Raw genomic sequence first — 12,361 nt, forward strand, 5'->3', positions numbered from 1 at the left:
CAATAGCTAATGGCATATGCAACTGCAGTAAGGACTTCTTTCTTAAAAAATGAGTTGATGAAACAAGTAAAAAACCAAACAAAAACAGCCAAAAAAATCCTACTTGTTCATAACCATCCAACACAAAGGTTGATGTTCTTTTTTAAAAGAAAATGCCTTAAAGATTAGCAATGACTTAATACGAAAAAACAAGCTACAGAATTACAGAATATGCCTCCTAATATAAGAGTATAAATAGAGCCAATCTATATGAGACAAATGAGTTAGAATTTTTTTCTTGTATAAAGTTTTAATGTCAATCCTGCAATGAATGATCCTGTATTACTTTTGCAAACCTACTTCTCAAATGCAATTAATTTTAGAAAAGCTATTTGGAATCAATGGGATATGTGTTTAGTAAGTTCCATGAAGTATAATGTAATTTAACTGCTTGCAATGTCAGAGCAAAATGCTGACACTATCAGAATATCAAAGTTGTCATCTGCAAGGAGGAATTCTCACACTCCAACCAGGAGTTATGTACCATCTGTGAAAGAGAGAAATGACAGCCAAATGGTGCAGGATATAGAAGTACACAGCTTTTTGCAAGGTAACACAGTTTTTAAGCTTTATGAATGATTGTGTATTTTTCTCTTCCCCGGCCCCTTTCTTTTGTTAAAGCTCTAAAGAAACTGCTGGGATTAGCACGTTGCACTACTACTGATGTCAGAAAATGCAGACATCAAGAAATTAAAATAAAAAAAGGTCCAACTTTGCATATGAAATCCAGTTAAATTACCATCTACAACTTTCCTAGAGATACAATATAATATCTACTCTTCCACAGCTTAAGAAGTTCACTCCTCAAACACCCACTATTAAGTCTAGAACTTGGGTCTAACTGCCACTGCCATCAAACCAGCTACTATTGATACAGCACAGCATGACTTTTAATGCTTACCTACATAATCCTGCTTGCTTTTCTTCACAGACATTAAGAAGTGAGCTTATGACTTCCAGAGTTTTACCAAGGCATACACTGAAAGTCCCAGAGACCCTGCATTACAAGAACGCCATTCCTTTTCTTTGAAGCTTTAATTAGCTTTGAATATAAACAGTGTTAGTTGCAGCATGAATAGTCTCTCCTGTCCTACTGGCCTCCAAGCAGCAGATTGGGAACAGATTCTACACAGGGCACAGGACAAACCTGGGAACAGGGATGTCCCTAGCACAGGAACTACACAGGAATCTATTATGGAAGAAAATGAATCAAATGGAGCTGCTGAGACTGACCAAAAGGATAAACCCCTGTCTGTTCCCCCTTTACAAACAGGTTACACATCCAGCCTGGTTTCACTCACATTCTGCATGCCTACAACAGGATATTCCTCTGCCCTGGGCTTTCCAAGCATGTAGCAAAGATTTTGGCATGCAGGAGGGCACCAGGAAAGAACTGTGAAGAAAATGTTTGCCAGGATTTTAATAACTCGTGTGAATCACAAGCAATCAAACTAAAAAGTTAATTTCACATTTTTCCCCCCCTGAAGTAAAATGACACTAATTTAAACCTTTCTTTGTATATACTGAACTGCATATAATAAACCAAAAGACAGTGGTATTTTTCACTCTGAAGATTCCCTCTGAGGAAGGTATATTTTCCTCCACTTCAAAGACAAGCCAATTTGAACAATCAATATATTATTTTCAACAGCCCAAGAACACAACCAGTTAGTAAAAAAAACAGGGGAAAAATGAAACAAGAATGTCTGACCTCACTACCTTTTTTCTTCCATATTCCCTTTTGCCAAAGAGATACTTTTAACGCAAAGAGGTTTTACAAAAGCAGAAGAATTATTCTCCCTATGTCTTGAATTTCTGAAAGATACTTAGAAAGATTGTCCAGCTATTCTGCAGGCTTGAGAGCTTGCTGCAAAATAAATGCAATCACACACAGAACACATCATTTCTTTGGAACATATTTAATGAGTTCTACAAAATGAACTCTGCTTGTGTTTACAGCTGTAGACATTTATAACTCCATCAAAGCAAAACCAATATTCCACATAAAATTGATCTCAGTGCCCTAGCAAGAGCTATTTCATTAACAAGTTATCACTTGCTCTCACCTGTCTTGACTGCAGCCTATCATGCATTCTTAAATTCTACGCTTCATAAACTTTTAAAATCAGAAAGGTTAACTTAAAATGTTAACTTAAATATTCAGTGATAAACTGTAATTACATACATGTATAGATTTTTAAAGAAATAAAATGACTGTATTTCTTTATGTACCTTCGAGAAAAAGGAAAAAACCATTACTTTACCCAGTATGTACCTCAAAAGTAATGCTTTCAAAACCAAATCCTCAAAAACTCTTTCAGACCCATAAACACTGAGAAATGTGATCTTAATGAATACTTCTGTGCAATTGTGTTTCCTTTTATAAAGCTAAAAAAAACCCCCATATATAAATGTTTCTGTTTGCAAAGCAGTCTTCCCTCAAGTTTCCACTCAGGTTTTTTTTTGGTGTAAAAATCATGTCTGGAAAACTTTGCACAGACATGCTCATTCCTGGTGAAATCAGTGTGTCCAAATACTAGAGCTGTATTAAATAAATTCAGCCTAATGTCTCCTTTTTATGCATTAAAACCAATACCAACAAAATAATTTCAGTTGCTTACAAGAACTTCTTTACTTCTGAGTCATGAGGGTGTTAAAAGTCCCACTAGGTCCTGTAAAAGCTTGCTGCCTTCTTTCTATCTGAGAGGCATTCTGCCTACAAAGTATTTGCTCTCTTCATAATGCATATGAAGATAATCTGAATCTTTTGACTACTTCTCCTCTTTACAGCTTCTCCCTCTTTTCTTAATGATTAACAATAAGGTTTAGAAAATTTCAAAGTTTGAACAACATTTAGTTTGAGACAAAATGCGATTTACATCCAGACTTTAACTCAAATGTCCGAGAAACACTAGGAAGAATTGATTGATTCATTTTCCCACTCAGTCAATTCTCTTTAGTTGGAGGTGAAATGTATTTTAAACACCATCTAAAACTTCTAAGAAGCTCTGCAAAAACTAAAGACCACACTGGATATTCCCTTTATTTTTTGACTTAAATCTGGAACCTGAATTTCAAGTTTCTGCTATATATAATAATGAGTCAACAAACAAGCCATGGGCCTTTTTCTTCCTTATGGACAACTCTGCACTAAAGCAAAGCTTTCTACATAGTTATCATCAGACTTTCCTTCCCTACCATATAATTTTTATTTGACTTTTGACCACAACAAAAATACTTACCTCTGAGATGCAAATCAGCTTTAAAGTGCAAGCTTAGGACCATGCAGTACAGTCACAATGAAGATGCTGACTCCCCTGACCCTGAATTGAGAGCTGAAGTTCGGCTCATGGACACCTCTACTGTTTCCTCTCCACAGGCAGAATTTTACTGTCCTATTTCAATCCAGGCAGGTCAACTATGTGATCTGTGAAGCTGTATCACACAGTACTTTCAAAACTCTTTTTATCTTTACAAACTTTCAGGGCTGAGCACTGAATTTAAAAAATGTTCGTTTGTACAGGCATCACCCAGTTACTTCATATTTGGAGAGAGAATTTCTACCTCAGTTTCTCTACCAGTTACATAAGGAATTACACAGTAATTTTTAACACAATTTTAAAATCAGTAATTCACTGAATTTCAGAGATTTAAGAATTTGTATTATAATCTTACATTAATTATTTAGCCTCTGAACTTCCCACACACACTGTATCCCCCTCCTATTAAGAGAAGGGATGCTTTAACAAGCTTTCTCTTTTTACTAGATCTCACACTATTCTCCTTTCCTTTTCTCTAGGTCTTTCCTTGCTTCCCTTTGATTTCATCTCTCCCTCCTCTCCTCTTTCAGCGGCTTTCAGAAATGCAGGAGATGAACATTCATCACGAAGCAGTACAGTTCACTGAGCACATGTAGCTGCAAGGATATTCTTGGAACAAACAAGGGGACTGTTTACAGTACCTCTGCCCTTCCCCAACTCTCTTCCACGGCTCTCATCTTATCTCCTGCTCCCATCGCCCTCCCTTCTATCATCTATTCTTTCTTCTACCCTTTTCTTGGCACCTCTTTTCTCCTGCCTATCTCTTCCCTACCCTGCCTCCAGTGCTTTCTACCTCCTCTCTGCTGGCTGAATGTGAACTGCCTCTTTTGTTGATGCAAAACATTCTCTCCCTATCTATTATTTGAGGCAAGTTTTTCAGAGGTGAGACAAAAACTCTTGATTTCAGCCCACTGGGTGCTGTCTTCTCGAACAGTATAAATGTCCAGAAACTGTTTCACAAAGCAAACATGGTGCAAGAAGAGAAACACAAGAATCAAATACACTCAAAGTATAAACAAGGAGCTTATTCCTGGAGATAAAAAAATCTTTTCTTTGAGGCAGTCACTTCTGATATAGTTAGTAGTAATGTTCATTAATGATCCTTCATAAGAGGGTTTGCCTCTCCCACCAGAAACAATACTAATAACTTTTTAAATCCCAAGAGATAGTGATCAACCATCAAACAGAAAGACACGTGCTCAGTGCTCATCTGGACTAGGATATAAGCATACTGGAGAGAACACTTTTCTTTTTTTTAACCTCTACAGAAAACTCTTTAAAGTTGATGTGAAACATCTGCTCTTACCTTCTAATGAGGTGACTAGATGAAAGAAGAAGACCATCCAGAGCCAACCCATTCCCGCCACTCTTCTTGCACTGATGCCAGCATTAGAATCCATGAAGATTCTCTGTAAATACCACCATCTTCAACAAGCACACGCCACTCCCTTGAAATGGTCTGAGATTTCTAGGAGTGTTTCAGTATCTTCCCAAATTAAAGCACAGAGGTCTTTGCAGAGAAATACTGTTTAAGAAAAAACAGAAGGTAGAAACAGAAATCAGGTCACTCTAACAAAAAACTGACAGATTTTATACACCCATTCCATCATTTACTACTTCCAAGATGTGGGTAAAAGGGAGTAGCACAGACCCAATATTTTCCACATACCCATCCCCCAAGACTTCAGTCAGTCACAGGTGTTTTTTGCACTGCCACTACACACAGACTTTGAGACTTTCATGGCATCAGGGACGGTGTGGCTCCCAAATCAACATTAATCTCTACCACGGGATAGGCTGTACTATTACTGAAGTCCCGATTCTTTCTGCATCTTTGGCAACATTTCTTGGAAGGTGTCCATTCCATTTCCCCTGTATGCTTTTCAAATTCTGCCTCTTGTAGTTTACACTTTGCCTTTTAACGACTCTGCAGGGCAGTAGCCATGACAGGAGAGTTTTTGCCAACACAAATCTGCACAGCTGACACACTTGTACTGCATTTCAGATGCAGGCATTTGTCCCTTTAAGCATATGACTGCACAACACTACTAAGTTGGACAGTATTTTTCCCACTGATATGTTGTCCGTGAGGAAGTAAACGCTGTGATATTTAAGGTCAAATAGGGAGCCTGCATTACAGCCAGAAAAAGCACACAATTCCAAGTTTATTATCTTAAGTGGAAAAAAATCCAAATAAAACTCTACCACCACCATTAAGAACCTGATATGTAAGCTTATCTTACAGTAAGGGAGCAGCATGTAGCCTAATCCAGCACTGCATTAGATCAATACAGCATAACAATTTTGCTAAGAAAGGTAATTCTAGCTCCATCTGTCCAATTCTCAGCCCACCAGAAAAATATCACAGTAATATGTAGGTTGCTTGCAAAAAGCCAGTATGTTTTTTTTCTTCAGGTGCTCTTTGAGCAGAGCATTGAAAATGCTCCGATGTCTTCAGTGAGACAGTGAAGCGTAGCTAAGGAGAAAGAAAAATGTCTCAGGCAATATACAGAAATGGCTCAATAACTTGGCTGAAAGAGGGGAGGAGGGGGGAAGAGTTGTAATTAAAAGGGGCAACCTCAGTGCCATTATCTGAAAAGCTTGCAGTAGGGGATTTGAGCAAGTTGGGCATAGCAGAGGAAAAAGCAGCCTAGGGAGTATGGGAAAAGGCAGTGGAGCACAATTAGATTTGCTTTACTGGAGAGGGAGAAAAATTTGGGCAGGATGGAACAGTTCCCTCTTCTGCTGCTCCCAGTGAGAACCTAGAGCACCCAAGACAGATGAACCAAAGGCACTCTGGGCATCACTAAAATGTAAGGAAACTAAAGGAATTTTACTAAGAGGCAAAAATTTTGATTCATGACTTCTGAGGACAGCGAAAAATAAAATCATTAAATATAACTGAGAAAAAATTGAGATTAAATGTGAGGATGGATACAGGTACTGCTTATTACTTTATGAAGCACGTATACAACACATCACAGAATAAAAACACCACTGGATGCAACAGCAAAAAGGAGAAAATTTCAGGGTGAAAAGTCAGGAAGTCTTTCTTTACAGAACCAACTACTCAAGCACACAACAGCAGTCTCCTAGAAAAGGAGTAAAGACTGCTGCCTGAGCCACCAAAGCTAAGACTGGGCACACCAAAATCAAGCCTGCAAGACACCTCTACGTGGAGACATAAATACCATTTGTACTGGCAGTCAATCTATAATATTGTAATACCTGTAAGTTTTTTATTAGACCAATGAAATCCTTAGAGATGGGACTTTTAAGCATTCATAATGAAGGCAAGCAAATGCAGAAACAGAGGTCAAACAAACTGAAGAATACTTTCATCTCAGTCAAGGGACCTCATTTATCTGCAGAAGGCTTGAAAACAGCTCGCAATTCAGATATTCTAATGTCACATAGCGTCGGAGTCACAGAGCTGAAAACAGAACCCAAACACACTTTGGCTGCTGGATCTCACACCAAAGCATTGAAATTACCACAAAACAGATATAACTAAAAAATCCCTCGTACACAAAACCAAACACAAAACAATTTCTGGCTCCAAGGAAACCAACTTTCTTCTGCTGCCCTCCTCACCTGCACATCTCTCTTACAACACCTATCTGTCTTATCCTCGTTTCCCCTGTATCCCACCAAAGTTACATTGCTCTTCAAGAGGAATCATGCAGCCTTTGTCTGGATTGGACCTGCAATTATTTTCCTTAAAATAAACTGTGGCTAAATAAAAAAGCTGGTTGTGATTTAGCAGATAAAAAAGGTAATTTTTTTTTTTTTTTAGGTTTTTTTTTAGGTTTAGGTTTTTTTAAAATTTTTATTCTGCCTCTTCCACACCTCAATGAAAAATGCTTACTCCACAATGAAGGATAGAGAGAACATTATGGAAGCATTTAAGGGAGAGTAGGAGGGAAGCACTAGCCTCTGTGAATTAAAGAGTACCAAGCCCCTAAATTGCTAACCACTGCCCTGCCCTTCCCCCTAGCACCCGATGTGTACAGAATCTGACTACACCCAAAGACGCTCATCTTTCATTCTTTAGTTCTCCTACTACTTCTACCCTACACCAAACTACGTAAACAGAAACCTCAAACCACCCCAACTTTCAAACCACCCTCTTCTCTTGTCCACACAAGCACCTTTCCATGGCCACCTCAGCCAGTTACTTATTCCAAAACTGCTTTCAGCAAGATTACTTCTCTGTGCTATGGAATCCACTATTCCCCACACTCCTCCAAATCCAACTGCAAAGCAATACATCTTCTGTGCACAGGATCCTTCAATAAACTTCCTTAAATACCCCTTCTCTTCCTCCCTCTCCTCCAAGTACATGAACTTGCCACTCATGTACCAGCTGTCAATCCTCTTATGACAACCTATTTTTAGGCATATATTTTCTTAGCTAGTGGAATGATCTCCATATCCTTGGAAGTCCTGAAATTTTTAAACCATCTGAGAAGTGACAGCTCCTGAGGATCAAAATGTCTTTTAATGATCCAACCCTATAAAACTATGAAGATCCCAAGCAGTCAGAAAAGATCACTGATTTTTACTGCAAATCTAAGCTCCAAGAGATGGAAGAAAGAAGCTTCTGGGTTGTCTCCTAACATTACTCACCAAAGCTATCATGGCTGTTTATTTTGGCACCATCACTGTGGTACCTAGATTACCAAAATTTATGTTTGAGATCCCGGTTAAAGAGATAAATACAATCACCACCAGTATTTTCAAGAATCCTGGTTTCTTAGCTGAACAACCAGCAAGGCAGTGGAGCTCCTTAGGAAGCTTGTCAAGATGAGTTTTGAACATCACTACGGATGGAGATTCCTCAACTTTTTTGGGCTTCTGTAGCAGCATTGAACTGGGAAATTTTAATTTTTTTTTTTACTGGGGATTTTTTTCTTCCTTATACATACTCACAATCTCCTTTGCTCTCTTTTGCTTTCTATCTCAACAGAAGAGAGTCAGCTCCTGCCAAGCATCTCAAAGCTTCTTCTACCCAAGACTGAAAACACAAGCCATTTCAGCTGGAAAGCCCTGAATGTGAAACAGCATGCCTGGCTTGACTGGCACTGTTTTAGTCCTGTTTATTCTCACCAGACAGGGCCGGTGCTGTAATTTCTCACTTTTTCTGAACTCAATCTTGAAGTGGGAACACTTCAGTACTATCTCTAGGCAAATGAGGCTCAGTGCTACAGAAGAGATGGTGATAGTGCTCCCACATGTGCTACAACAACTGACAGTAGTACAGTTCTGTGCTTGTGAGATTTCCGTCACAAAGAGGGCTGCTGTCTGTCCATTCTGTACCCAAGCTGTGGCAAAGCATTTCATGCAGCCAGTAGCTTTGCAGCAGCTTCTTTATGCAAATAAAGGATTCCCTCAAAGTTCAAGCATTGTCAGTGATGACACCTGAAGAGCCATAGGGAACCAGTGCTGCTAAACAGGTCAGCATTAATCAAGAATTCCCTTCCATCAGTGCATGTGGGATTTTTTTGAAAGGAAGCAGGTTTGCTCAGTCCCTTATTTGAGAGCATCCCAATGGTATATGTCTGGAGTCTTGATGGAGGTCGTCATGCATGGGACAAACCTAAGCGGGGTCTCCTTAGAATGGACTGCTTTTTTATTCTTCTAGGGTTTGCACAGCACTCTGAGACTGATCAAAACCAGTGACAGCTAGATAAACTGTGTTAATTCAGTGCTGGCCACAGGTTCTTCTGGACCTAAGCTTTGAACAAAAGCCCCCCTTTTCTCAACCTTTTGACTCCAACCAGAAAACTTTGGACAGACCTTCACTGAATCACGTTCTAGCTTACTACACAGACAATAAGTAGTCACAGATCAGAAAGCAAAGTACAGTGACCCTATTTCCCTCTGACAGATACCACCTGCAGAACTTTACATTGAATAGCATTAACCACTCATCAGAACCATGCATCTGTCTGGCTTCCACAGGAGGAATTCAGGCATGTATTTCAGATTAAGAAAAGAGCTAGGATTGTTCAGGCACCGCACAAGCTTTCTGGAGAAAAGATGAGGGCCTGAATATAGCTGTTTCTTTGAGTTCTACATTTCAACACATAAGAAAATGCAAAAGCAGAAGAATGGCCACCTAAGCCAAGTTTTCTCTGTGTCTCCAGTGCCAGGAAGAGGTGCTGTGTGCAGATGGCTGGCAAGCCTGACCTCTATGTGACCCACTTCCCTCCTCTTCCTCCGGTATCCACAAATATAAAACAAAGATTACTAGAGAATATCTCCCAACTGATTCACTTTAGTATCTCTTTAGAAATTCATCCAATCCCTGTTTTGAACTTCTAACAGATTTGGAAAGATGTCTATCCTCGTGCAACAAAGTATTTTTACGTATTTTATATTGTTCTACTAATAGAAGCTGAAATCGTAACAGTGCCAAATTTTTTACGCTTTCAATTCTTCTTATCTGTTCCAAGAACTTTTCCAAATCATCTTGTTTCCTCCCACTGGAACAATGCTTCTTCCTCAATCATTGTTAACTGACTCCTCTAGGCCTATTTCACAGCAGAAATCATATCATGGGTCTAACTTCCCTCTGCTACACACTTGATTCCACAAATTTTCCCTTTATTTGTCATACTTCTTCCTCACACAAAGGATCTAGATGCAAAATAAATGCACCTCAAGAGTTCTCCAGGGTAGAGAAAATGCTGTACCTTTGCAAACACAGTCTTTCCTCCTTCTGCACATTTTGCACTGTGACTCATATCAGCTTAATATTATCTCTCAGCAAGAACCATTAAAAAGATAAATGAGCACAACATCTGGGAGAGTCAATAAACTACTATTCCAATTAATTTGTGCTGCACACTGATTCATCGCATTTAGTCAGAGTACAAAAAGTGGAATTAATACCTCTCATTCATGATAAATAGGGAATCATGATAGTGTTACATGTCAGGCAAAAGGCCTCCCCCCCTCCTTTGTTGCCCCGGTTCTGTCCTACTATAATTGCTCCTTTGCCACTGGGATGCCCTTGCAGCAGCGGTCACGCATCTCACTGGGATAAAATTCACAATGCTGTTGTGAAAAGCTGTCACTCAGTGCCTGTCCAGCACTCTGAGCATGACATAATATTGCCTACCTTCTTTCTTAGACAATAATTACAATAACTGCTATTCATAGAAATCTTTCTACGCCCCAAACAGGAAGTGAAGGGGGAGCAACACATAATTTATTGCTCAGGGTTTTAATATAATGAAGTTAATGTGTTTTCTTCAAAAATTCTACCACTGGGACACAGAAAGCACCACAGAAAAATGACTGATTAAATAAACAGATCATTTCGATAGCTGCTATATATCCTTTTATCCTCTGTTACTAATTGAGATTATTTTAATGACTCCAAACTACTTTGAAAATATCCGAGATGAGAGTAGGATTTATCAAAAAACCCTTGTGGATTTTTTACACTCTGTTCAGTTGATTCATTTAATTTTGGGAGAAAGGGTCTAGATGAAATGTATAACTAAGTTTAAAGGAATACTTCCTCAAGAGCACACTTCATAGCTGGCTTGATCATTTGCTTCCTACAGATTATCTAGATAGAGTTGTGTTTGTGTCTCTTGGGATCCCTTAAGTATACAATGACACTCCAAAAGCTGATTCTGAATGTTCTCCAAAGAAAGGCATTTATTTCCTTGTTTACCATGGAAACACCAGGCGTTGTGAAGCTGATCTTCCATGCTCTGATTATACATTTCCTAGTGGGATCCAAATTAAGAACTTCCATAGCTCTTAAAGGGAAGAAAGAGATGCTTATTTTCATGAATTTTTATTAAACCCTTGAGGCTCTAATAGGGTGCCCAACTTAGAAGCATAATCACTCACATGACCTCTACAGTCAGTGGACTGAGCTGAATCATGTTCACCAGGGTAACTAAGATCTGCACTAATTAAAAAGGGAGCTACGGACAGCAGAACAGCTCCCTCCCGATGGCTCCCTGGGAGCAGCCCACAGGTATCTGGGGAGATTCTGAACCTCTCTGCGATCTCCCAAACCACACAGGAGGGCAAGTTAGCATCTCTTCAGATAACTACAGTGCTTTCCCTTAAATCTCTCTTCTCTGCCATGACACATACTTGGCTAGAGTAGCTTTAGAGCTTAGCTTGTAAATCTAGTCTTTCTTCCTAAGTAAAATTCATTCACAGCTGTCCTGTGTTTCTGAAGCCTTTCTCAATGCCTCCACATCATTTTTTGCTATGCCTAACAAAGATGGACACTGATGTCTTGAAACTACAGCAATTTTAAAAAATATTCTAATTAAAGATACATATTCTTTCATCTATTATGTACTTGAATTACATACATATTAAACACAATTAAGTTCCTGAAAACAATTTCTTCCCACCTCACAAGATTTGACATCACTGACAATTTTTATAGTGATTTGTGTAGTTTTCAAAGAAACACTAGCAATTATAGTCAAGTTTCTAACATTAACACTGGGAAGCAAAATCTCAGCTCCAGAATATTAGCAGCATTATAGAATGAAAAACGTGAAGAAATTAATTGTTATTTATGTTATCCATTACTTGCCTCTTCTCCAAATATAACAGGAAACTCTTCTAAAATATAACAGGAATTGAAGTGATACAGAAATTACTCCCTTTGAATTTTCATACTGTAAATAAAGGAGACTGCGCAAACAGGGAGAAATGAATTAACAGCTGTCCATCACATTTATCTTCTTTGATGGAAAGAGAAGATGACAACTGTACCCACTGGGTATGGTTTCACTGTCCTGTTATTGACTTTACTCTAATTTCTCAGGTTACGTATCTCAGTACAACTGTGCACAGATCCCTGCACTTTTATCTATGCAGAAATACACATGATGTTATCAACTTCCAAGTATAATTTAACTTCAACAATTATACTTTCATCTGTACAAAAGGAAGACATAAGGCTTCAGCGAGGAAAAAAATATGCAACTCACAAACTCTAGGGCACAGCTGCA

The 12,361-nt window shown here is 38.8% G+C and overlaps 1 protein-coding gene across 4 annotated transcripts in view; it reads right to left on the bottom strand.

The window, feature by feature from the left end:
- The window catches only part of EPHB6 (EPH receptor B6), a 66,677-nt gene that overhangs the window by 43,147 nt on the left and 11,169 nt on the right, over window positions 1–12,361 (bottom strand). For all 4 annotated transcript variants that reach the window (XM_059838294.1, XM_059838292.1, XM_059838295.1 and 1 more), the window contains exon 2: window positions 4,666–4,884. In XM_059838294.1, coding sequence (XP_059694277.1) covers window positions 4,666–4,759 — 94 coding nt within the window. In that variant the 5' untranslated portion in view covers window positions 4,760–4,884. The remainder of the gene's footprint in view (window positions 1–4,665; window positions 4,885–12,361) is intronic.

Source organism: Haemorhous mexicanus, chromosome 2, assembly GCF_027477595.1.
Source record: "Haemorhous mexicanus isolate bHaeMex1 chromosome 2, bHaeMex1.pri, whole genome shotgun sequence".
Classification (NCBI taxonomy): Eukaryota; Metazoa; Chordata; class Aves; order Passeriformes; family Fringillidae; genus Haemorhous; species Haemorhous mexicanus.